The sequence below is a fragment of the Pseudopodoces humilis genome, chromosome 4, assembly GCF_049639895.1.
Source record: "Pseudopodoces humilis isolate 2021_Gansu_Grassland_sample_001 chromosome 4, ASM4963989v1, whole genome shotgun sequence".
In the NCBI taxonomy this organism is placed as follows: domain Eukaryota; kingdom Metazoa; phylum Chordata; class Aves; order Passeriformes; family Paridae; genus Pseudopodoces; species Pseudopodoces humilis.
The window spans coordinates 22,270,251-22,297,433 of record NC_142203.1 but is presented as its reverse complement, the minus strand read 5'-3'; the positions used below and the strand labels follow the sequence as shown (position 1 = coordinate 22,297,433).

At 36.3% G+C, this 27,183-nt stretch overlaps 1 protein-coding gene across 1 annotated transcript in view; it reads left to right on the top strand.

The window, feature by feature from the left end:
- Window positions 1-733: 733 nt before the first annotated feature.
- The window catches only part of CEP120 (centrosomal protein 120), a 39,575-nt gene continuing 13,125 nt past the window's right edge, over window positions 734-27,183 (top strand). The window contains exons 1-18 of the mRNA XM_005528116.3: window positions 734-905; window positions 2,090-2,246; window positions 3,192-3,306; window positions 4,205-4,346; window positions 6,434-6,582; window positions 7,661-7,858; window positions 9,916-10,143; window positions 10,415-10,622; window positions 11,675-11,785; window positions 12,613-12,790; window positions 14,671-14,820; window positions 15,651-15,833; window positions 17,958-18,054; window positions 18,144-18,293; window positions 19,942-20,031; window positions 20,422-20,514; window positions 22,180-22,341; window positions 25,815-25,937. Coding sequence (XP_005528173.2) covers window positions 854-905; window positions 2,090-2,246; window positions 3,192-3,306; window positions 4,205-4,346; window positions 6,434-6,582; window positions 7,661-7,858; window positions 9,916-10,143; window positions 10,415-10,622; window positions 11,675-11,785; window positions 12,613-12,790; window positions 14,671-14,820; window positions 15,651-15,833; window positions 17,958-18,054; window positions 18,144-18,293; window positions 19,942-20,031; window positions 20,422-20,514; window positions 22,180-22,341; window positions 25,815-25,937 — 2,586 coding nt within the window. The 5' untranslated portion in view covers window positions 734-853. The remainder of the gene's footprint in view (window positions 906-2,089; window positions 2,247-3,191; window positions 3,307-4,204; window positions 4,347-6,433; window positions 6,583-7,660; window positions 7,859-9,915; window positions 10,144-10,414; window positions 10,623-11,674; window positions 11,786-12,612; window positions 12,791-14,670; window positions 14,821-15,650; window positions 15,834-17,957; window positions 18,055-18,143; window positions 18,294-19,941; window positions 20,032-20,421; window positions 20,515-22,179; window positions 22,342-25,814; window positions 25,938-27,183) is intronic.

The window sequence follows — 27,183 nt, the reverse complement described above, 5'->3', positions numbered from 1 at the left end:
CACAGTCAAGACAAACGTGTTTAACTTGGGATGCCAAGTGGAGGAACAACTACTTCGTGATATTGCTGCTTAATTATTACTTCGTAGGGAAGACAATAACAAATTAGCTAAGGACGATAAAGCTGCATTTCACTATGACTGGTTCAATTTCTCCTGCTCTGAAGCTCATCACACTGTGGTGGCGGGGGCGGGGAAAGTAAAGAAACTTCCTCACTTTAATAGAAGGCACGTCTTTGAAAGAGCTGGCATTCCTCCACTGGCAATTCCGAGTGCTTGTGAAAAAACATTTCATACTTTTATTTGTGAGGTTTCCGACTACAGCTCCCCGCCCCGTGTGACATTCCGCGCCACAGCACTGCCGCTGACACTCTGGCCTTCGGGCGGTGACAGAGCTGTACCGAGGCCGAGGTGTGGCGGTGCCGTGCCGGTGCCGGGGCCGGGGCCGAGGTGTGGCGGTGTGGGGCGGTGTGGGGCGGTGCGGGGCGGTGCCGGGGCGGTGCGGGGCGGTGCCGGGGCGGTGTGTGGCGGGGCCGGGGCGGGGCCGGGGCCGAGGTGTGGCGGTGTGTGGCGGTGTGGGGCGGTGCCGGGGCGGTGCGGGGCGGTGCCGGGGCGGTGCGGGGCGGTGCCGGGGCGGTGTGTGGCGGGGCCGGGGCGGGGCCGGCGACGGAAGCGGCGGGGCCGGCGTTGCCGGGCGGAAGCGGCGGCGGTTGGTGTTTAAAGGCTCCGCGGCGGCAAAAGGGCGGCGAGTGGCGGCAGCGCGGGAGGAGCCGTCCGAGGGTTCCCGGTTTCCTCCGCTCCGCCTCGGGAGCGGCTGTACTTCCCGGCCCCGGCAGCACCCGGGCGGAGCGGGGAGATGGTCTCCAGAGCCGCCGATCGGCTGCTGATCGTCGTCTCCGTGCTGGAAGGTAATCTGGAGGGGCGGGAGGGTCGCGGCCTTTCGGCTGCTGCGCGTCCCCTCTGTCCCGAGAGGAAGATGAGGGCTGGTCGCTGCCTCCGAGGTGTTTTCTATGAGCGCGGTAAGCCGAGCAGCGTTGAGTACACTGATTTTATTAATAAAGCTTTGGACGTACGTATTTTAAAACCAGGGTTGGCTACCCTCCGTTAGGTTTTGGAGGTATTTATGCAATGTGTTGTCCTGAATGAGAAATGTAACTATGCTTCCCTGAGGATTTGGATTTTATTGTTTTGGTATTCTGGTGTTTCTATCCCTTCGTAGTAGTCCGCTGTAACCTTTTTTTTTTCGGCAGCGTTGACTCAGACATATGTCTAGTTGTTCATTTTGCATTTCTACAACTCATTTCCTCTTTCTGTGGTGTAGTTAGAGAGTGTGTGTGTGTGAAAGTTGTTTGTTGGGGTATCTCTTTCTGTTTTGGGGTGTTTTGGAGATCATTGGGGGTTTGGGTGGTTTTGGCTGAATGCTTTCTCTTTGCCAAGTGAATCCTATTATATCTCTGTCCATTTATGTAGTTTGCCAGAGGAGCTTACAGATAAGATCCTGTCGTCTGATATGCATGTAATTATCACCTCCCCACACTGTGATATAAGTAAATTTTTACTTCTTTTTGTCATCTCAAATCGTCATATTGGATGATCCTGAAGGCAGGACCAATCCTATACAATTTTAGACACCCTCCTAATCTGGTAATGGCTTTTTTTTTTTTTTTTCAGCAGGTGGCAGGAAAAACACCTTTTGCTTCTTTTATAAGATTGGGTTGTTCTGTTGTGATGTCAGATAGTCATAGCATATTCATCTGAAGTAATGAATTCACTCTCTTGCTCATGCCTGCTCCCTTACCTATTGTCAATCATAGATTTCTCTATATAATACATAGTATATAATATTATATATAATATAATAATATAATATATATCTCTATATAGTAATTCTGATTGCTTGCTACTTTGTTACTTAATTTCTTGTTTCTCCACAAATAGCCATTCTTTCATATTTCTGCATAATACAAACACTTTAAAGAACAGCGCAGGGAAGGTGATAGGGGAAATTAATTCCATATAACTGGTTTATGCCGTATATCTGAGCTCTTGCATCTCTTTCAGTGATGGTGCATGCAATGCCACTCTTTTACAGGGCGCTGTTTCCCAAAACGACCCAAGCACATGCTTATAGTTGAAGCCAAGTTAGATGGAGAACAGTTGGCTACTGACCCTGTGGAGCATACTGATCAGCCAGAATTTGCTACAGAATTGGCCTGGGAACTTGATAGGAAAGCACTTCATCAGCACAGGTAATGTTAAAAAGTGAAGTCTGCTTTGCAGATAAAATTTAATTTTCTTGTCTTTAGAGTTAGTGAAATACATTTTTTGTGTTACTGTCATCTGAATTGCTTTTTAGAAACTTACTTGTATCTTCTATAATGTTGTAGGAAAATGTACTAATGTACAAGAAAAGGTAGTACGTGGCAAGACAAGTGATGTTTAAAAATTCTAAAGGGTATATTATTACACCACTAAAAAATACCCCACAGGCCCTTAGCGCAAATTAATAATGCTATAATTCAAACGTTTCAGTCAAATTTCCTAATGTATACTGCAGCACAAAATTAATTTCAAATCTGAAAAACCCATGTAAAAAGTGTTTGAAAATGTCAAGGAGATAAGCTGAGAAATTGAATGTTTCCATAAATGTCATTTGGTTTTATATGTCTTACAACTTATGGGTTGTAATATTATGACCATATTATCAAAGAAGTTAAAAAGAAAAAGACTGTATCATTTTTATTTGACAAAGAAAGATGCCTGCATTTGCTATGTGCTAGATATCTTATCTGTGCCTCAAGGTAATCAGGTGCTTTACCCAAAAATCTTCTCCACATGTCCTGTTTTTAAGATGCCCCTATAAGGCATCTTATTCAAATTGGAATTTTGTGTGAGCAGCTGTGCTTATTTATTTTATGTGGATGAGGTGTTTATTTGTTGCTACTGTATTTTTAATAGTGCTTGAGACTCTGCTATTCCAATGCAGTCTTCTTAAAAAATTAAACCACTTGTTCATTCTCTCACTTAATGATGGCTTTTTATATTTTCAATGTAAATGCAATTTCTGACCTAAAAAAACTAATTCTGTAACAAGTTTTGTATGGTTGGCTTGCTGGAAGCTTATGAACTACGTTTGAGAACTAATTGCAGAGATGCATTTTATATTTAATATGTCAACTAAATTTCTTTTTCAGGCTGCAGCGTACACCTATCAAACTACAATGTTTTGCACTGGATCCTGTTTCTTCAGCTCAAGAGAATATAGGCTATATTGTACTGGATTTAAGGGCTGCACAGGAAAAGAAACAGGTATGTTATGCGGGATAAAGATTTAAAAATTTGTTTTGACAACAGTGCTGTTACAGATAATATAATTTGAATTGCAGTATAGGCTAAACCTTTGAGTCTCATTTTGATCATGTATGGGGGATTTTGTTGCTTTTCTTAAGGGGAGAGACGTCTTGACTCTAAGAACATGCGCAAATGAAAAAAAATACTTTGTGTACTAATCTTGCTTACTTCTGAATTGGCTCACTAGTAACCAATTGACCTACATAATCTCATATTTAATCAACAGCAAAATTTTATCTAAGCAGTAGATACAGAGAAATTGAATTGAGTCTCCATCACCAAATCAAGTCTTGTGTTTTTTTCACTGGGCCTCCATGGAAGATGATGTGTTAGGTGATCATTTTTAGCCCCTTAATACAGCATGGAGTAAGCACAATATAATTGTTTATATAAATTTATTTACCCAACCTTTTATTTACCCTTGTATCAAGCGTGATCAAAACATAACTTTGATATGGGTCATACGAGGAGCCTGGTGTCCTATTTTGACACCACTCTTCCAGAGAATTTTCAATGCATATGACTTACCATGCAGCTGAGGATTTGAAGGTTTTCTAAATAAAGATTTATGGTATATTTCTCTATCTAACTTTTGCACTGTACAAGTCAGTGGAAAAAAAACCCAGTATGTTCAGCTAGTCATCCAGTTCTACTCATTTTATAGAATATTTTAGTACAATACTGTACTAAATAGACCAAATTTTTAGAAATAAAAACCAAAGTGTATTTCTGTAGATGATGGCATAGAAGTGCTAGATTAAGACTGAGTTTTCTGTAAGACTAGTATACTATTTTTCTTCTGTGGTTTTTAAATGCTTTTGGGTCTTTTTGTTTTGTTTTGTTTTTTACTATGTAGGCACCTAAATGGTATCCATTGCTTAGTAACAAGTACCCTAAGTTTAAACCTGAAATACAAATTGGTGTTGCATTGGAGATAGATTCAAAAGCACTGGTTGATGATTTTAAGGCAAAGGAGGCACCCCCTAGAGAAGGGAAGGGTAAGTAACATGACATCACTCACTTTGAATTAAAAATCTTCTTGTGCCAGATGACATATCACTTGTTGCAAATGGGTTGCTTTAAGTCTCAAGAGAATTTTAATTTCACAGCAGTTCCAGTGCAAATCCTTTACAGCTGAGTAATGTATCTTGTGGTAGTAAGTTTTTCAAGTATTTTTTACTGTGGTAATGGTGTGATTTTTAGAGGAACAAGTTGCAAACCAACTAGTATTTAAAATGAGAATCAGGGGCTCATAGGTAACTCCCTTGAGTATTTAACTTGTATTTATGGGCTTTGGAAAGTTATGAAAGAAATAAGAGTGGAGCCTCATTATAGAAGGTAAAGTTTCAATAGTTTGGGCTTGGAACTGTAAAGTAGTAAAATATCTCGTTTATTGGGTAGGCTTGCTTCTTTTTTGGTGGGTTCTTATTCTAATCTCTAGGTACTTAAAGTATGTACTACTGTTAAGTTTTTTTGTAGTAACATCTGCTTACTGTTGGGGCTTATTCCAATTCTGAATTCTCTTGTTAATTTTTCTCAAATCAATGAAATGTGTCAAAAATCTATTTGAACTCAGATTTTAACTCTAGTAGGTGCCTTTATGTGCTGTGCCTTTAAATGACTTTTTCATCTGTGATTTATTTTTTTTTTAATGCAAGTTATTAGTTGTTAAAAAAATGAAAACAAGGTGTTAGAAACTTGATTTAAAGAGCCTCAAAACAAAAACACACTTCCATCTTGCCCTGATCTCTCACCCAAATGCCTATCTAATTAACTTTGGAAAAATGAGCCTTTTGGTACAACTAGTGGATTTTCTCCTGCATACCTTACAATACTTTGTGTTCTTGCCCTGAAGGTACCTTTTCCCTTATTCTGAATCCATCATCTATCTACTGATGATCTGTGGCTGTGATTTTGTAAAAGCAGAGTGGTCAGTGGCAGGAAGTGTTCTACAAGGTTCTAGCCCGAAATTCACTGACTTGGCTGCATTTCAAGATTGGTTAAGACAGGATTTAAGTTTCAGTGCAAGACAGCTTACTCCATTCTTTGAGGTTTACAACAAAAGACAGGAAATTTTCCATATTGTAAAATCTGTAAAGGAGGCAAAGAACTACTGTAAATGCTTTCTTAGTCTGCACTTCCCATGTGGGTGCTTGCAAGTACTCTTATCTCACATGACATGGACAAAAAATAAGACCTTTCTGCCTGTACTCCCATTTCCACTGTTTTCTGTGGAATAATTGCTGCAAACAAGTTTGCCAGCTCTTTCTTTCATCATGTCAAAATTAATATCATATTTATGGAATGGGGAAAAACAAACTTCTGGGTTTTTGCAGTTGTAAAGTTAATGTTCCAGGCATTGGCTATGACAAAGCTGGATTACCCAGTTCTAGTCTAGTCAGATTTTTTGTTTAATATTCATGTACCCTTTTTTTCTTTATTGACTTAAGTTGTCTAAAGCTTTGAGTATTTGAAACAGAGCTTTTTTGTTCAGAAAACGCTATGTCATTATTTCTGTTTGGTGTAACCTGAGGGCTGATTGTGTTGAATCACTGGCACAATTGAACAGAAGCTAGCAAACCAGAATACAGGGTTTTATGCATTGAAGACTTCAGATGAAAATCTTGAAGTGAAACATTCTAAAGATCAGTGGAAATGGCACACCATACTTGTTCCAATAGATTGCAATATGCAGTTACCATTCTGCATTTGCTTTGATGTGCAAGGTAAAGAAACAGCATAATATACTCTAGCCTAGTGAAACAAATTTCAAGTCAATGCAATGTTTCTCAATGTAACACAAAATAAAAATAGTAACTAGAATTCTGTCTAGCATGGTGTTCAACATAAGCTGTAAATAGAAGTTAATTTCAGATTTTCTTTGTAGCTGCTCCGAAGTATACCTTGTGACTTTTTTGTGTTTTGCAGAACTTTGGTACCAGGCATCACAATCTTTATTTGTAATTTTTCATTTCACATGTAATTTCCATGTGTAATGTTTAAAAATAAAATTTCAATTATATATCAGATTGTTGCAGCAATTATGAAGACCAATAGTTACTTATGTTTATTTCTTCTCTCTTAGTACTCACCCTTTTTCCTGGACTAGACCCTAAGAGTATTGTGCCAGTCTTGAATGAAGAAGAGGGCTATCATCAAATTGGACCAGCAGAGTGTTGCAGAGATCACTTTGTAATGTCTGTAACCATTGCATTTGCCACACGGTTGGAACAGGTCTGTTTCCTTGCTATGTGAAATTTTTAAGAAGTATTATCCCATATGGTATTTCACCCTCCCATTCCTCATTTCTAATTAGTTTTTTTCTTACTGTTTTCTAAGTTTATTTCAAGAAATAACATTGTCCCATAGTGAATTTATATTAATTTTAAAACTTTGAGGTCCTTAATATGTCAGACTGAAGATGTAGTGTAATGCTTTTGAAGTGCTAAAGCTGTATTTATTTTGAATAATGCATTCTTATGGAATGCATACCTCTCTACTGCAATGTAGCGTAAAAAGTTTGTGTATGGATAATATCAGTCTTCAGTATGGTGCCCATGCACTGGAGCTGGAACACTGTTCAAGTATGTAAGACAGTTAGTGTATTGCCTGAGGGAAGGATTTATTAATTTGGATGAAGTGCCATGCTAATGGTTGTTTCAGCTTTAGACCTCAGCTGCTGTGTTTATGCTGTACTGACCACATGGTTTTAATTGGTCTAGAACTCATGGTCTATGATAAACTCTCTTCAGTCTTGTTGTCTTTCTTTTTTTCAGGGGAAATAATTTTCTGTATCAGAATTATAGGACCTTGAGAAGTAAAATTTATTGTGATCATTCTGGGGTGGCTTGTGCCTGCCTCTTCAGGCATTGAACTCACAGTTACAATTGCCTACAGGATGAAGTAGCTGTCTGTCTGTTTCAGTCTTTTATTCAATCACATAAATTATATAACAGTATCTAATCTGCATTATTTATATTGGAAATATTTTATGAAGCCACTGCTTTTTTCCGAGTATTTGTGCAGAACTTGATGTTATCAAATACATGTCAGTTACAGCCCTTGGTGTTGATGAGTCTTAAAGGTAATTCAGAATATTTTGCAAGTTGTTGCTGTGCTTGTAAGTTAAAACTTGCTCTTTTTTTTACTTCAAAAAAGTAAAATATTTTTGAGTATTAATATAATAAATTATATGTGGGGTGCAATCTAGGATTTAGGTCTGCTGGTCGCTTAAATTCCAAACTAGTGTTTCAGAATTACTGTAACTGTATCAAGGAAAAAGATACATTGGTCTCTTTTGCATCTCTTTCAGTTAGTTCCTAGTACTACGAAGCTCCCTGATCGACAGCCTGAGTTTTTTTTCTACTACTCATTACTGGGAAACGATGTCACAAATGAACCTTTCACTGACTTAATTAATCCAAACTTTGAGCCAGAAAGAGCTTCAGTTCGAATACGTAGTACAGTAGATGTTCTTCAAGTTTATCTTTGTGCACAGTCAAAGTTGCAGGTAAGCTGTTTAATTTCAAATGTGAATGAAAATAAAATAAATAAATAATTAAAATTAAAGAAATACAGGTTGTCTCAGGCTGTATCTGTGAAGCATTTCTGTTTCCAAAGCTAATATCATATTACAGTATTTTGTCTCAAATATAAGTTGATTCTCTTGCTGATATAAGGGAAACCATAGCAGCAAGTTTCCTAGCTCAGGTGGAGTGCTGTCTTTTTAATTAGTTGCTATTACAGCAAGCTGGTTTACATGTCATGATAAAAGGTGTTGCTGAAATATGATCTTCCCAAAGAGCTAATGTGGCACTCTCAAGAGCTCTGAGCTTTGGGGCTTGCACTGTAATCAGACCATCTGAAACCCAGACTCCTGTTTTATGCTACCCACAGTAATCCCATGCCATCTGCTCAGGTCACTCTTGCCTAAGTTCTAAAATCACTGTCCTCAGCACTCTTTGTGAATGATACGGGAGGTCTGTCTTTTTTTCCCCACTCCGTAGCCAGATGCATTTTCTTAATACACTACAAACATTTTTGTGCTGTTATGGGATATTGTTGATCTTTAGCTTTGCCTTTAAATGGGAGACACAGTTTAGTGGTGGGCTGGCAGTGTTAGGTTAACAGCTGCACTTGGCAGTCTTAAGGGTCTTTTCCAAATTAAATGAATCTATGAATCTAAATATCAGGTAGTACTTAAAGTTTTTATAGTAATCTGTGCATGGCTCAAACGAATTACGAAACAAGAGTCTTCTTTGTTGACTGAGAGTGGTGTAGGGTTTCTGATAATGTAGCTGGTAAATAAAACCATATTAGTTATACAACTTAATTTGTGGATCTGGACTGTTTTAAACTTAAAGAAAAATGAGTTTATACAGACCATTCTAGGTTTTTATGCAGGGTGATTTAAGAATGTTTTTGTTTAAATCTTATATTGTTTCAGATTTTTTTTTTTTTTTGCCTCAACTTTAAATATTCTTGGAGCAATATGGGCATGGTTGTGTATGGAATTTATTCTAACTCTACAGTCTTAAAGCATTTAATATAGCATATATATATATATATATAGGGAATTATGCATGTTTGCATCATGTGTAAAGAGCAACATTTTGAACAAAAGTTCTTGTGCGGTCAGACCCATTATTTGATTTACAGTTTTCTTTGTTTGACTTCTCACTCAATATCTTAAATCTTAGGATATAGGATCAGACCACTGTGTTCTGATTCTTAATTTTAACATATATTTCCAAAAATTAAGATTTTGGTTGTAAAAGATGCTAGTTGCCAGACTAGAGTGTGTGTATATATGTATTGTGTGACTGTATTTGTATGTATGTACATGTATATACACCTACATATGTATACTGGCAGCTCACACCTTCAGCACAACAGTTTTCTTTTAAGTGCAAAAAAGATTAAGGACAGGAATACAGTGTTCTGGTCTGCTAAATCAAATCTGAAGTGACTCTTATTTGGAAAAAAGCAAGCTAGTTTTTAAGTTTCGAAGAGAAATTTTGTGGAAAATAGATTACCTTAGTGTGTGTTGGTTTTTTTAAGATCCATCTTTCACTCGTTTGTTTAAAGACTAAGCTGTGTGAGAAATAAACAGTTGAGTCAAGACTTCAAATACTTATATTTACCAGGAATTAAAACCACAGTTACTTAGTTTCAAAAATCCTTGCTACTTAAGTGGTGTCTAAATATATGTCCTAGGCCTTCAAGTAACCTTTTTCATTACTTTGCAGTCATGCATTTTATATGCCTATATACTAAGGGCAAGAATCTGTGCTGTGTTTAGAAGCCACAGAGTACTGAATTTATCCTGCAGAAGGAATGATATGACAGGTCCTCAGAAGGGTAATGCAATGATTTGCTGCTGCCCTGTCAGTGAGCAAATCCCACCTACTCAAAACTGACATTTCACAGCTGTACTTATTCTGAGCATACAGGGACTGGGTTGAGGATGGTAACTTGTATTTATGTTACCTTTAGTGGAGGGGGCACAGACAGTCCCAGTGCAAATCACACATACCAGTTACTTTCTAGCACCTTGTGTGTGTGCAGATCCATCTTTGCTGTGGGGACCACTCTCTTGGAAGCACTGAAGTTCCCCTGTCTGGACTACTGAAGAAAGGAAACATGGAGATTGACCAACACCCTGTGGCAATAGAGGGACCATTTGTTCTTGTTCCACCAAATAGAGCTAAACAGAAATTGACAAAACTGCCTTTGGATCTGGCTCCTACTGTTGGGGTATCTGTAATTCTTCAAAGGGAGAGCTTGACTACCCAGGTATGTCTTACCCATTCATTGTTGGTTAAGACACTGTTGCACAATTTCATGTTAAAAATTATTGGTGATTCTAAATCATATTTGACTGGGTTTTGTGTAACAAAAACAAACAAAAAAAAATACAAAGCCTGAAAGAATTAGTGTCTTTATATAAATAATCAATTTGTTGGCATTTTTCTATGTCTGAAAAGTAATCTCATAATATGAAATGTTATAGATAGTCTATTTCAATACAAGCCATGATCAGTAAGAAAACTATCATTTCATCCAGCCTTTGATTCCCTTAAATGCTGCAACTGAGCCCAAACAGCCACAGGAGAAAATTCTTTCACCTGTTAGTAGAAAAACAGAGAACCAGCAGCAGAGATCCCAGAATGTCCCATCTCAAGTTGACCACAGTTCTTCAAAAGAAGATGTAGCAACAGAAAGTGAAGTGGAAAGTCTTAAGCTTGAAAAAGGCTCAAAACCAAGGAAAAGGGGTATGTAGAATATAATTTTTTTCCCAGTTGCCAAGTGTGGTCTTGGATCACATACTACTCCTTTCTAGTGTATTCATGAAGTAGTACTCATGTCTGGTGATAGATTTCAGGCAAGTCAGAATTATTTGCATAAAACAGGTAACAGAAGGGGGATAAATGTTGTGATTTGAACATGGTTGTTAAGTACACTTGCAAGAGTCAGGTTAGAGATTTGGGGGTGTGTAGATTACAAGTGATGTGGATGGCCATCAGCTTGAAAAATCGTAACAAAAGTTTTTGGAATTTCCTGAAATTGTGAATGAAAAGGTTTAGTGCAATGCCTATGAAGAAAATTACTTGCTCAAGGAGATTAAATGGTCTAATGCTAGTTTATTCAATAGAAAAGCAGGGGTAATGTGGGACTCTTAAGTTTTCTAAGGAATTTAATATGTGGATAGTAATTTGTGAAGACAATTGTTTGTATAGTACAGAGTCCTGTAACTCTGTACTATACAAACAAAGCAACTGGGTTGTTTTGTTTGTTTTCGCATGATCCTTCTGTTTGGTCTTGGTAGCTCAAGCCCTAGGAAGACTTGTTTCTGATTTGAGAGCTGAGAAGGGGAAAAGTGGAAGAGGAACAGAAATAAGAAATACTATAATAACAGAATAAATCTCAAAAAAATGTTGTTTTGCTAAGCATTTCTAAACATGAATCTTCTTCAGAGATGGTAATGAATAATGCAGAGTGATTATTTTTCTAATGATACTTGTATTGCTGCTCTTTTGACATGTCCTAAAGATGCCCAGTTCTGTAGAGGAAATTCTGTATCCTAGAATGGTCTCTCAGGATTTGTCTGCTAATTCAGCCAAATTTTTTAATTCTAACTAATCTTATCTAAGCAAGGATTAAGTCCTTTATATGGAATGTAAAAAGAAAGTATTGTGAACCTAGCAGCTAGTTTGAACCTCGGGTTAGGAAATCCAGGATTGTGTTGTTTTATTAACAGTAATAGTAATTTTATAATTCTGTTTTGCTAAGATGTAAAACACGTAATTTCACTTTTGCCTTTCAGGGCTGGTGGCTGGCTGCCCTCAAGAGGTTAACAAACAGTGTTTTGAAGAGCCTCCAGCTTTGAAATCGCAGAGCAGAGCAAAGTCACCTCTGTTAGATGTGCAAAATCACAGTAAGGCAAAAATCTATTGAATTTAGTACATTAAATGAAATTTTACTATAGAAGCAACTTAAATGAATTTTAACAGTAAGCTGTATGTACTTTTTGTTTTGTGATGACCTTAAAATTCCACTCTGCCACTTCTTTGCACCTACTGACATTTTACCTGAATCACTTAAAATTGTTTCATTCATACTTTGTCTTAACTAGCTGATGTTGAGGTATTACGACATTTTTCTTTTTTTTAATGTTAATATTAATGCAAACAAACTGTTTTGTTATTAAGCTTTAGTTTGCTTCAATAGCTAAACCTCAGCTTGGGGCCAAGGTGATGCTGCCTTATGTGAACACTGTACTTGACCCATTAATCTGTCTTCATAATTTCCCTAAAGAAGGCTGTTAATTTTTAAAAAAACATTAATTGCTAAAAATATTTTTTTTTCCTATGCATGCCCTCAAGTTGGCTAAGAAAATTAATATAAACTGAAGTCTTACAGCATCTTTCTGAAGAATTTAATATCTTTGATCTTAGTGTAAACTTTTTCAGTGAGTTAAACCTACATATATTCAAAGATTAATAAAGAAAGGAAAAATATTACAATCCTGTAAGAATATTTAAAGCATATTGGGATTTGGTGTTTTTTTCTTTGCAAGTAGTAACTTAGAGAAGGAGGGGTTTTTTTCACTGTATTCATTTATTTTACAAGGAATAGAAATCTCTTGGGGAAGCAACCCATCTACTTGCATTTAAAATATGACACTAATCTTTGATATATCTTGTTATTTTTGGGCAGAATAAGTTATAAAAAATGCACATGAATTCTCTTTTGTGTTTTCAGCTGATAGTGGTGCAGTAGCGATATCTCAGCCCAACCCTGTGGGTATGTCCAGCTCTTCTGACCCTGTGTCAGCACAGAAAATTGTCATTCCAGCAGCTGCTCACCATTTTTGCTTTTCAATAGACTTAAGAAGTATACGTGGTCTGGAAGTTGGTTTTCCAATAAATTGCATTTTAAGGTACAACATATTTTTGTTATTTTTGGTAAATACAAAGCCTTCATAATATAAGTGATTGCTAGCATTATGCTTCTCTGCTTCTTCATGCCTTTTCTGTTGCTGATTTTCAGTAGCAAAATACTTTAGAATGTTCATGTGGATTATCACTAAACTAAGCATTAAAGATGGTGTGTAAGACTTTACCTTTTACTGAAACTGGTATTAAATCTCATTTGAATGTCTAAGCTCAGACAGCAAGGAACATAAGTCCTTAAAGGAAAGAATTACTTTTCATGTTACATTTGGCTACATTTCCAGCTGATCAGTGGAGTGACTTTTGGGTTTTGTTTGTTTTTGTTATTGTTGGTTTTGTTTGTTTGTTTTGTAGTTTTCCACATACTACCAAGAACTCTTTACAGTGTTTTAGTAAGAGACAGATCATTGGTTTCTGTATGAATCCAAAAGAAGCACATTCTAGTTTTAATGAAGAATCAGTGCAGTTAAATGCATTTCTGAGAGACTTGTAGATATAGGGATGATTTTGATGGTTTAAAAAAGAAATTCTACTTTTAATATATTATTTATGGTGTATTTGAAGTCAGTGATTAGTAATAGTTTTTACAATTTGTCTTATTTCCATCAGGGTGCTTTTGGGGTTTGTGATGAAATATATCTTTAAATGGTGATTCAGTCTGAAAGCATTGAGGATTTCTGGCTGGGGAGGTGCTTCTGCATTTGCTCTGCCTCTTTTCTGACAGTGCTTGATTCATGCCATTTTTAACTGGTCACTGGAAGTCTAGTTGTGGTGGTGGTTCTTGGAGTTTATATTTTGTCTGAATTAGGACGGAAAGGTATGGATGGGATGTAGGGATGGAATATTTTAAAATATAGCCAATATAAAGTGCATCATTAGTGTCTTTCCATACAAGCTACATTACTAAATAGTATGTGGAAAGCGACATACAGTGGATTGAATTTTGCCACACAAAATCCTTCATGTAATACTTAAATCATTTCAGAACAGTAACAACACATGGGTTTTTTTGTTTCATGCACTTGAATTTTTATAGTCAGTGATGAACATGGCAGGATGCTGAAAAGGAGAAACATCCAGATACATAAATGTTAAGAAAAGTTGCAGGATAAAAAATTGCATATTCACTGTAGATTGGAAGCATTATTTTATTCCAGTCTAAACCAGCTCTTTCAACAGCTCTCCACAGAAGGTGAAGAAAGCAATTTTTATATATAGAAGCATCATTTGATGCAGCTTTTATTTTATTAGAAACTTGGGTGACAGCTGGCATTATCAATTTGAACAAAATGAAGAGGTTCATGGCCTCCCTTCTGTTACAATTTATCATACACTGAAATGTGCCAGTAGTTTCAGGCCACATTTTAAGTCATATTGGTAAGATGATATGACTTGCCTTTTAGTCAATTAAACTGGAAATGAAAAGCTAATGAAATTTTCTAATGGTTCTGACACTGTGTATATGTATACCTAGTTATGCATGTTAGTCTAATCTGAACTCTATAGTTACGGATGCTCTCAAGTAACAATGAATATGAATTTTTCTTCTGCTTGTCTTCCCAGTTTATATAATAATTGTGGAGTTCTAGCAATATATGAATTCATCTGGTTGTAAACATACAGGTTATTAGCACTTTCTTTGTTGAGATAACAGACAATATAAAGAAGCTGTATCATTCCTGAAGTAAATGAAAGCATGAATACTTGAGAACTTATACTAGTACATACAATAATAGAACTAAGTTTCTCAAACTTCGATACAAGTCATGCTATACTAAATGATGTCTAAACTGGTTTTCCTGTTGCAAAAGGTATAAGAAAAGTTATCTATTTTTCGAATTATCATTTTTGTTATTATTCTTATTAGGTACTCGTACCCATTTTTTGGCAGTGCAGCACCTATTATGACAAGTCCACCTGTAGAAATTAGAAAGAACATGGAAGTCTTTCTTCCAAAGTCATATTGTGCATTTGACTTTGCAACTATACCTCATCAGCTTCAAGATACATTCTTCAGGTAGTAATTTGCAATTTTTTATCTTAATTACATTTTTCTAGATTTTGTTGTAAATGCAGTCACATTAAAATTATCAGTTCTAGAATTTAGTTAATAATTCATGGGCTAATACCAATAAATACTTAATAACCTACTCTTCCAGTTTCTCTATTAATTAAAGTCAGGAATTCTACAGTTCTTGATTTTATCTCTTGCCTACTTGGGTATTGTTGCTTACAGAAACAATTGCAATTGCTATAAACTTTAAAAGTAAAGCTTGATAACATCGTTTTTATCAAAGTACTTCTTGAAATATGTAATTTTTTCCTCTTTTTAATATGCAATGACTATATGATATTTTTGAAAATACAGCAGGTAGTTAGAAAGCAGCTCGCAGTGTTGAAGGCTGTAAAACAGTTCTCCCAGTAGTTCCACCATCTTTCAGTAAATTATTAAGATGTAGAAAAAGAATCCTCAAAAAAGCAGTCTTTTGTTAGAAGTGGAGGGAGGTGTATTTTGGGTGACAAGGTCTAAAATTCATTTGTGAATATTTATAAATGAAGATGATCAAGTTATGTTAGCATTATTCTGTCAGTCACTTTCACTGTAACATTGTTAGTCCTTAATAATCAAAGAAAGGAATGATAATCTGACTGAACCAAGTGATTGAGAAGATAGAAAGTCAGTCAGTCTCATTCCTCTAAGTGAAAGGCAGTAAAACCAACCCATTGTTTGACATTTGTAGCATCACTGATTTAAGAAGTTACTTTTTAGAACCTGAGGTTCTTCCGAATAAGAATGCTTCCTCTTTCATTTTGATGCCTGATACTAAGATCACTTCTTTGTTTCAGACTGCCTCTGCTGGTTGAATTGTGGCACAAGGATAAAACAGCCAAAGACTTACTTCTAGGAGTGGCAAGGCTTCAGCTTTCAAATGTTTTGGCTTCAGAAAAAACCCGCTTCTTGGGTGGGACTGGTGAACAATGCTGGCGTCAGACTTATAATGAAGCAGTCAGCTTCACAGCAGCACAAGGGTAATACTAATTAAAAAAATACTTTGTAGCAAGTTTTCTGGAGTTGTTTGTTTAGTATTTCTCTGAAAAACAGCAAGCTTTTCCTGCTTAGCTTTTTGAATAGGTAAACAGGCTGCAGAGTACTGCAGCGTGCAGAGGGGGAACTAGGCACCCAAGAGATGAAAAGCTAAATTGCCACTTTGTGTTGGGCAATGTCCACACTGCTACCAAAGTCATTGTAATAAACCCATATGAAATCATGAGCCTATAAATTAAATTAATTAAACTAAATAGAAACTTTAATTTAACTTCACAGACAGATTAAGATGTAAATAATTGAAAAAGTGTTACTGAGTCACTTCCTTAAGTAAGTTACTCAATTATAGAAAGTGTTGATGTTCCAGAAAATAGTTAACATTGTTTGTCCATAGTATAGTTTTAGATACTACTGACTTCAGTGAAAGTTAGGGGATAGATAAACCCAGAGAATGGAGATGTCTCCTGTTTCAGGATAGTAGCAGGGGTTTCAGCTTGTGTACATCAGAGGGAGCAGTATAAGCTAATATTCTGTCCGAAGACAAATATTCATTTACGTTGAGCAGTGATGATTATATATATATGTGTATATTATATATATGTGTGTATAGAGAGATGTATATATATATTTTTGATTTGTAGTTACTTCTGTCTTGTGTCCTTGTTAAAGATGATTAGTGTTCACAATCAGTGTCTAGACCCTCATCTTTTCTGTGTGATGATGGAACTTGATTAGGCCCTTAAAAATAAACTTAATTGCTATTAAACTGAGGTCAGTTTTAAACCACTAATGCAACAGATTTTTTACAAAGCATGTTATATTTAACTCACAGGAAACTTCATTTTAGTGACTGGTATCCCCCCTTCTCCCAGCTTAATTCATTCAATTGACCTCCGGCTTTGTTTAAACTTCTGTGGGAATGCCAGCATGGCCTAATTCTGTGAAGAGTTACTTTAACACATTCAGTTTGTTAAATGAAACCTGGTTTTGCACAAAACATAACCACTAGATGGCATTCTCAAAATGTAATCAGGTCTGCATTATGCTGTGCTGATCTTTTCTTATCCTTGCTCTTGTTAGTGTAACTTTCTTATTACACTGGTGTGTTCAACAGACTTGTTGAATCAATTACTCAGATTTCTCAAGTCTGCTAACATGAATCTTGTTTTCTTTTTTAGTCAGTGGCTGATGGAAAGTTGTAAGAATTTATTGCAGCTATTTATTTTAACTTAGGTGAAGCACAAGCTTTTTTGTTTTCCTTCAAAAATAACTGTAGAAAGCTGCACCTTGTAAAAAGCATTTTAGTGTTGTCTATATTTGCTGAAAGTGAATTTCTGTTAAAAATACAGCAGTAGTTAATTCATTCAGCATCTTATTGCTTGATACATTCTGCAGCTTCCAGGTGACAAGTGATTATGTAATTTGCCTTACCTCAGTGGTTATCACTGAAATGTGAGGTTCTATGTTGACCAAGGTCTACACTGTAGTGAACTTTGATGTGAGACTTAATATAATTTCTAGTTACAGACTTCTGTGTGTTCCTTCTCTTAATACCTTTCTGTGCAAAAGATTGGCTTTGTTTGCTACATTTTGACTTGATTAGAGACAAGGCAGTTAGAAACAAACTGTTCTTAAGCAGAAAACACTACTTTAAAATTAATTATTAAAATATCTGTTATCTAGGCATTGTTTCACTGTACAAGGGCAGGTAGATATTTTAACCTCTAAGTGATTTGAAGTTGCCAGTTCCCTGTGCTGAAGCTTCCAGACATGTGGTTTTCAGTAATCCAAGGATGTTTTACCACAAAGGATATGCAAATTACTAATATTGTGGATAACTGGAAGGTTGCTGTTAAAGTCCAAACAAGGAAAACTAAGGAAATGTAATGAGTATCTTAAATTGAAGTCAGCAGCAATGCCTGTATATGAACAATTCTGTCACTAAAAAGATTTAAGAGCATATTTGTGCTCTCACATAGGCAACTGTTTAGAGATTCTAAGCTTGCACAGAATGACTTTAGATTTGCTGTTTTGTGTGTTGTCTTAAAATTCTCTTTCTGTATCTTTAGACAGTTTCAATTAATATAACATTCTAATGCTATTTATAGGTCAGGCAGCAGAATAGCAGAGCTTTCGTATGCCATCACCTTGGAAGACTATGGACTTGTCAAAGTGCAAGAAGTTATGGTGTCAGAGTCTTCTCAAGTAAATTTTATATAAATCTTTTCTTTTTCCTTTGAACATGTCTTTGAAACGTTGAGGTTCCAATGAAAAATCTGCTCTTATTATATCAGGATGTAGGTGCTGGTCGACAACGGCATGTCCCTCACACTCAGCCTCACTGTGCCCAAGACAATCCAGAACCTCGAGAAACTCTGGAATACAAAGCAGCACTAGAGTTAGAAATGTGGAAGGAAATGCAAGAAGACCTTTTTGAAAATCAGGTTTTTACTTTTTTATTATCTTGTCTTGGTCTGAAAGACAGGAGTCTGCTGAGGAAGGCAGGAGCCTTCCTTGGAATGGAAAATGCAAACCCCTTCCCTGTGAATTATTATAATGATGGAATGAATGAAGGGTCTGTCAGGCACAGTTCCTCACCAGTGTGTCTGACTAAGCAAACAAGCAGCAGCAGCTCTGGAATTATTCCCGAGCAGAGCAGCCCCGGCACCGCTCCGGCCGCAGGCGCTCTCCCCTCACTGCAGTTCCGGGCACGGCCGCCAGGGGGCGCTGCTGCTCCCGCCGGAAGGGGCGGGGCGGGGATTCCTCCGGGCCGCCAGGGGGCGCTGTGGCGGGGGCGGGGGCAACAATGGCGGCCCGGCCCAGACGGGAGGGGGTGGGACAGAGGCTTCGCTTCACAAAGCCCTGGGGTGCCGAGCCCCTGCAGGACTCTCGGGAGCAGCGAGCTGGGCCCGCAGCATGTCTCGGCAGGCAGGGGATGCGGGTCTGCGGGGTTGCAGTGCAGCGAAACCCAGAGCAGTGCTGGAGAAGCAGAGGGAGTGGGACAGTGGCGGCCCAGCTCTGAGCAGGGCAGGGGGAGGCGAGCTCAGGATCCCGGGCAGCCGAGCAGATGGGGGTGGGTCCCTCTTTTAGTGAGACTGGGTGATAATGAGGTCCCAGTCCAACGGCTGCACTCACGAGCAAAAGGCTCACCCTGGGAAGGCAGTACAGGACGGGGCTTCTGCGGTGACCGTGAATTCTTCCCACAGTAAGCAACAGCTTGCCTGTCCTCTGAAACCGAAATGCCAGCAGCTGCCCCTGCTCCTTTACCTGCCCAATTCTCACGGTATCCCTGTCCCTCCGAGATAAACCCCCCCGGATGAAAGAAGTGCAACCAGATGCCCTGCTCTCGTGAGCTTAGCCCATTCTTTGCTTTCTTAAGTAACTAGTAGTTAGTGTTTCCTAGCAACGTATGGGAAAAATTCTATAGGTAAGAAGGAACAAAAGAAAGGAAACCTAACCTCCAACATACGTAAATTACGTGGTAAATTACCGGGGAAGGTTTAGCAGAATTGGTTCAGAAAATAATATTAATTGTATTTTATTTAACTGATTCAAGAACTAAATTTTACTCATAATAATATTAAACGCTAATATTAAAACTTTGGATGTAAACTACTCCATCCACAAATTCCATGCTCTTAAGGAAGATTTAATTTTTAAGTGAGTAAAGAAGGTGCTGTGTTTGAACTGCAGAATACCATCATCACGATTTCCCATTACTCTTTATAAAATGTACAATAGATTCAAGATTCAAACTATTGATGTTAAATATTAATTCTGTATTTCTTTAGTAGCATCTCAAAAAACATTAGCTGTCTACTCTTGAAGTCATTCTAGGTGGTTTTGTTTACATGATTCTTTTTGAAAGATAATGAAAATGTAGTACATCTGGATATTTTTCTCAAACATGCATTTACTTTGCATTTTGTACTATAGTGTAAGAAATCTTTCACTATCAGAATCATATATTGAGCTATACAAGTCAGCATACAAAACTTTTGCTTCAAGACTTAGGTCTGCTGGTACTCTAAAAGTGCACTTCTAACAATTTTGATCTGGTTTGTGGGTTTTGTTTATTTTTTTCTCTAAAAGCTTAAAAAGAAGGAAATGGTCCATATGCAAGCACTTGCAGAGGAATGGAAGAAAAGAGATAGAGAGAGAGAGGCATTAGTGAAGAAAAAGGTAAGGAAATTCCTCCTTATACTTGCAGAAAATCTAAATTGTTATAAATATAGCAAAGTATTTGGTAACGTGTAAACAAGGGTCTGTGATTAGGCTTTGCTACTATTGATATGCATGCATTTAGGCTACAACAGTGCAAAAGAATTTAAAGCAGTTTTTAATCATAGAACATTTGTTAGAAATTTCCTCAGGTTAGCTTGCTGTATATGGGACCTCTTTAATTGCATTTTAGTTGTCTTCTACAGCCTGGCTGTGCATGGCAACCCATTAACCTATACTGAGTTGGGAGGATTCTCCATTTCAAGTTCTTATGAGCTGGAGATTTGTTTTACGTGGAAATTTCTGAATGAAAACTATCAATAATTTGTTTTTTCCCCCTCCTTTGTCTAGGTAGCAGAATATAATGTTTTGGAAGAACAACTTCAGAAAACCCTGAGAGATCTGGATAAGCGAGAGCGACAGCTTTTTAGTGCTGAATCAGAGGTAAAAACTGGTTGTATTAAACAATGTAATTGCATTAGCTACTTCTATAAGGTTCGAGTTTCCACTTAGTGACAACTGTGCTCTGTATAAAAGATATTAAATAGCCACATTCACCGTGGTATGTAGAGGACCACGAGTAATTAAGCCAAGTTTTGGTGCAGCTACAGTTTTTTGTTGAAATAGAAATTCAGTGAACTTTTAAATAGGTTTCTAGAATTACAGAGCTGCAAACCTTCTATTCTTGACAGAATTAATGCCAGTGCAGACATTTATGTAACATTAGCATACAGTTTTAAGTTTAGCACTGTCAGGTGAGTATTGTCCACATACACAAGAGTGCCTCACTTCAAAAGGTAATTGCTAGATTAAATGTTGAAATAGGAGACAGTGACAAGGAGATCTGGGAGAAACTTCAGGTTTTGTTATCCAACATTTTCCTACTTATTTTTAAATAGTGTCAGAGTCTCCTTCATTCTCCAATGAAGGAGAAACCAGTAACTACCACTGTACTGAACACCCTCAATCTGAAGAAGTGGGGTGTGACTTCAGGGGTGCTGGTGATATGAAAAGAGAAAATAAACTGCCTATTCTTGTATTTCAGAACAAACTCAAAATTACATAGGTAAAATACTGTGGTGTTTTTAGCTGTCCAACAAACTTTCTCTTTCCTCCTTGTAACTCAGATTAATTTTTCTAGCCTACTAATCCCTTCTGTGCTTGTAACAAAATTGAGAACTCCCAACACAGAAATTGGCTGGCTGAGCCTTTGACCTATTCAGTACCCATGCTATCTGTGCCTCAAGATGCAGTTTGTGCTGTAAATAGTGTCTTGACTTTAGCATCTGTGCAAAAAATCTGGTGGTCAGGTTTGGTCAAGTGCATTTCAGTCTGAGTAGTAGTTATTTTGAATGTCATGTATATTTCTCTGAAAACTTCCTCAAAGTTTAATGAGATTCTGACCTGAGAGGTAGAGATGATAAAAATCAGTTGATTCAAAAAACATCTGGTTCAAAATGATGTAGTTTTAATGTTTTTAGAATAGTTTTGATATGTTCAGTTAGCAATTAACACAGTTTGAGATATGTGCCATTGGAGAAGTTTCTATTCAGCTGGCAGTTATCTGGGACAGTAGCATCTTTCCACAAAGTTCAAACATGTAAAGGATTATTCTTCTGTTAAGCTTGAAGAGAAATTATCTCAATATGCTCAGTTTGAACAGTGCAGTCTCACTGACCTAAAGACATCTTTGCTGTAGCTGTGGCTTTCACAGTCTCTGCGGTGAATTGGAGTATTTAGCTTTTCACTTTGTGGTAGGAAGGTGGATGTAAAATCTGCCTTGAGCAATCATCTAGAATCATGTAGAGTGTACAGAAGAGCTCCAGAGAGCTCTGTTTTTACAGCAGTCAAGCAAGGTTATATTTGTATAGTATATAATATAGTACCTAATATAGTACATAATATAATAAATATGATAATTGACAGATTGTTTGTTAGTTAAATTGAAATTCATTAATATAATATATAATGAACACTTGGACAATGGGAATTTTATTGTTTAATTTCAGAAATTAATTTTTCTGTCATGAATAGCAGTAAGTTATAAGAGACTTTTCAAGTGAAGCTCTCACTCCTACGGATGAATAGAAATATGTCTCTCTTTTTAAGCTTCAAAGAGTAAAGAAGGAGCTGCAAGCAGAGCATGAAAGAAATCTGCAGGTGCTTCAGGATTCTGTGCGTCGAGCCAGAGAGGAATGTGCACACCAGCTAGAGCTAGAAAGGTCAAAAATCAAACAACTGGAAGAAGACAAGCTTCGCTTACATCAGCAGGCAAGTACACTTATGTTGTCTAATGAAAGTGAGCGTTTTTCTAAGTATTCTAAGTTAAGCAGTGGTTTGGAGGTAACTGTATTCTGGCAACTTCGTAACAAACATTTTATTTAAATTGGGGAGCTGTGCTGAGATCCATCCATGTTGTTCTTGCTCAGTTGCATGGCCAGTTTGCAGTGTGGTGTTCGTAATTAGTATTTCAGCATTGAAATCAGGTTTCATTTAACAGCATACATTACATGAAGAACCTGAACAGCAATACATTTCAGTAACTTAAAAAAATGTTGACAATTAACATCTAAGTAGTTTGACTATGCAAAATTCTTCTGTTGCAAAAGAGTATTACTATTATCGTTATTGGAACACAGGGGAAAACTCTTGTTATTGCAGTTTTCTTTTCTGAGAGTAGTACTTTCTAAACAGAAAATTTAGACCATGTTCTGTTGTCCTGTAAGCTAACTTTGGCACTAACAGCAAGGATAGTCTAGATAATTTTTCCTGACAGTTAAACTGTAAAAGTTAGTACTTACCTTTTTTCTAGCAGTTACAGCAGTAGACACTCAATTTGTTGTTGAGTACATTAAATCTTACTAATTCCTAAGTGTTCTGAGAAATACTTTGTTTATGTAGATTAATTACTTGCTTTGGTGTTTTTAATGTCTGATATGTGATAGTGATAATCTCATATTAGCTTTTTCTGTTTATAGAACTGCGTCAGCCAAAGCCATATTTTTGTACTTTGGAAGAGTTGTGATAGATTTTTGTGAGTTTTTTAGTTCCTATGAAAAACCGATATTAACGTTTCTCCTTTCTTGGCCTCCTTTCTTGTTAGCATATGCTAACCACAGTACAGTGTACTCTTAAAAAATTTAGTTAATACAAAAACATTGCTAACCTCAAAGATACTCATTTTGACTATTCTACTTGAGCAGTCACTGAATTGAGATGAACAGTTTCAAACTGCAGAATGCAGTCCTCTTCAAAGTGATAAGTGGATTACTTTTGTATTTTATGTGTTGTTGGCAGCTATGAGTCCAGACGAGACAGCTGGTAGTTCTTCTTGCTCAAGTGGCCAAATGCCACCAGCTAATGTTCTTATTTCATATTCATTCTTTCAGCTCCCACTGACCATTTTTAGCTTCAACTGACCTTTTCTAAATAAAACATCACCATCACTATTTTTTTTTTCTTACTCAGAACAGACATACAGTTGTCAGACCAAAGATCATTTAGCTCAGTATTATGGTGCAGCACTGGCTGGATTTACAGGATAAGAAAATAGGAAGCAAGACTACGAACAAATGCAATTTTTGTATATCCAGCAATACCATCAAGGGTTATATGTACTCCTGGCCAAAGTCAGTTTCATACTTACTAGCTGTCAATGAAAGTTTTCTTCATGATCTCATATGATTACTTTCAAAAAGAATTTAGTATTGCAACATTCTATGGCAGTGAGTTCTAAAACTTAATTATGTCTTTTATATTTAAATCTTAATTTATTTTAAGCATATTTTCTAATAATTATGAAGAATCCTTTAGTGCCTGTGCAACATACCATTTCTGATTGCATAGGCTGTCATACTGTCTCTATTCCAAACACTATGTTTTCTCTTGTTTTGTATGAAGGCCATTTTTTCCAGAGCATCCTGGCTGTCTTCCTCTGTGCTGTTCCTGCTATGCTTCACTGTGTGGTGGTTTTTGCCACATATTGTGCATGAGACAGGCTTTTTTCTTTTGCTTTGTTGGGGGTGGGGTTTTGTTTGCTTTCTTTGGAGTTACACTGTAGGACCCTCCTCTTTGTAATGTGCACAAACAGAAAGTTTCTGTTGCTGCCAGATGACTTTCTTTTTTTAAGACCTTTTTGGGTGTGGAGTTTTTTGTTTGTGTAGCTTTTTTTGTGTTGCTGTTTTTTAACATGGAATGTTCTGGAATAAGTGATTATATTCCATACTTTTTAAAGGGATTTGTCAATACATAATTTCCACACTTAGACATTAGAGATCTCTAGAATTCAACTTGTTTTGAGGTAAGCCCCACTATGTAGAAGGGAAGATCCTAGAAACATCCAGCCTTACTTTCTGAATATGGAAGCTGTGCTTTATTTGTGGAATTTTTATAGTTTCCTCATTTCTAGCATGTCTACAGTTCTGAGTTCTCGTGAGAAATTCAGCTCTTAAAAGCATTTCCAGAACCAAACAAGAAATTAAACATTGTTGTAGAAGTTCTAGAGATATTTCTAGTAATAAAAAGAAATCAGTTATTGTCTTTGGGTATCATGTCTGTATGTCTGCTTTAAAAATAAATGGGTAAAAATGAAAGGTGTTAAACAGCAATTCAGGAGCAATTCAAGTTCAATAGGATATTGTAGTTCTCTGAGAAAAACAATGGCAGCAAACTCTGTTTTTGTATGGCTCCCTAGGAAATATCTTTGCTTTCTTACATCCATTCTGTAACAATTATAAATGCAAGAAGCAGAAATTTGGGTGAAAAATAGAGGTGACCCAATCAGAAGATCCAAAGAATTAAAATATTGTTGTACTAGTAGAAATTGTTTTCTTTGAAACAGAAATGAGGTCTCTAAAGAATTTTCACCTAGTATTTAAACTTTTGGATACAATTCATGGAAATACTGCATTATCTAAATGTACATAAATATAAGATCAGCATGTGGGATCATATTCAGTATGGAATACTTCAGTTCCATCAGGTGTATTAAGGTATTTATAGCTGAATAATATTTAACAGAAGAAAAAAAAATTACAAAAAGTTCTTAGTACTTTTAAGATACTATAAAAAAATGCTGTTTAATGTTTGACTTCCTTACTTTCTCTGTAGCAAGCAATTGTGTATCAGCATCATTTTTCAAATTACCCATTGTGTGTAAAAAGCAAAGCACTCTCTTTATAAAAATCTTCTTGAAACCATGGAGTATACTGTGAGGGCAGAGGTACTCAGCATTAAGTCATTAGTCGCTGAAGCCTTTCTGCTTCAGCCTTTCTTCTAAATCATTTGGCTGTACGAAGTATCAGTCGTTTCCTTTTGCAGACATTCCTAAAGAAGTTGTGCTGTGAAATTGAGTAAGTAATAAAACTTCCTATAGTAGATAACACTGGCTTTCTTTAAAAGATGTACAGATCTTAGTATTATGCTTTGTGTATTTCTTCTGCAAGTTGTTTTAGAAATGTGAACAAAAACGTGCATAAATCTTAATCTTACATTTATGAGGACAGACTTGTTTTTTTCTTTCTAGTACTGAGCAAAGATCCTCTTAAAAACTCTTTCTATTAAAACATTGCTGTGTGCCATCGTCAAGAAATCATTAATTATGAATGTAACTTTCAGTATCTGTTTTATATCAAATAATTGACAGTAAAATGTTTGTTCCAGGGAGTAACTTAAATTCTGTAATCTAATTATTTTTCTGAGAATGGACTTTTCTGCTAACTTGCATCTTGGTTTCTTTAATGTAGCTTTATGAAGCAGAAAATAAGCATAAGACTTTGGAGAAGGAGTTCCAGCAATACAAAGAACAGCAAAGTAGCAAACCAGAAATCCAGCTACAATCAGAAATAAATCTTCTCACTTTAGAAAAGGTATATTGGATTTTTCTACTACTTAAAAATTATCACAATTATCACAATGGTGTGTTCACTGATAAAGGGTATGTAGGATAATACTGTGTGATGAAATGGTTAATTTATCTTCACTTCTTCCAATAATTTCTTTGGAGTTTCAATATTCAGACACAAATAAGGTCAACAGTGGCCTTATTTCTATAGAGGAAGCAATAATGTTAGAGGCTAAAGCAGGAGAAAACCCTAACCTATATATTTAAATAATGATTTATGATGGGGTCTCTGAACATTCTGTTTAAAAAAATTAAAGAAAGATGACTGATGATTAATTTAAACTGGTTTTCCATTATGTGCATTTTCATAATTAAGTATTTCTGAAAAGAGATTTTGTTACTTATCAGTAAGATGGAATCTCTGTCATAAGTTGATTTTCTTAAAAGCCGTATATTCCAACAGTAGAGAATTTAATTAAAACCACAGATATGGGCATTGAATGCTCAGAATTATTGAGAGACTTGAATAAAATTATTGGTGAAATAAGCTGAAAAAACTTGGGCCTGGCTTCTTGGCACAAAATATTCTCAGTAATATGGCTAGTCTGTATCTTACTGTATTCTTTAATAGCTTCTAATAATAAAAGCGACCGATGCAAAATATTTTTGTGTTTCTACAGACTTTTTAAGCTCTTACATTAAATCTTTTTAGATTTCCTAGTTTTGTTAGATGAATTAAATGAATTGGTGCTTTATGATCTTCACAATTTTAATGAAAATAATTTTTGTCAGATTAAAAAATCACTTCATCAGACATAAATACTTTATTTTTTTATTGTGTTTTTTGTGCTTCATAAATATTTTCATTTGTCTTTTAATACAAAATTATTTTTGCACAGATGATAAAATGAATTTTTCGGTGGTAAAAACTTTTAAAGATTTGTGTAGTTAATAAGATCAAAGGTTTACACTAGATACAGAGATTTTGAAGAATGGTTTGAGCAGATGGGTATTTCAGAGAAAAGAATGTAGGACATATCTTCCTTCAGCAAACTAAAAAAGTCTATGTACCTTTTTAAGAGAGATCTATCCATCAGCATTTTTGTGAAATTAGTGTTTATAACTTTACTTTGAATAAAAAAGGGATGAGGGGATGGCTGATTTGAGAATCTTAAATTTAAAGGTTATATCAGCAGATTTAGTGCTAAAAATTAATCTTTTTCTTTTTGTGTAGACGGCTATCCAATAAAAACAAGGTTATATTTTAAACA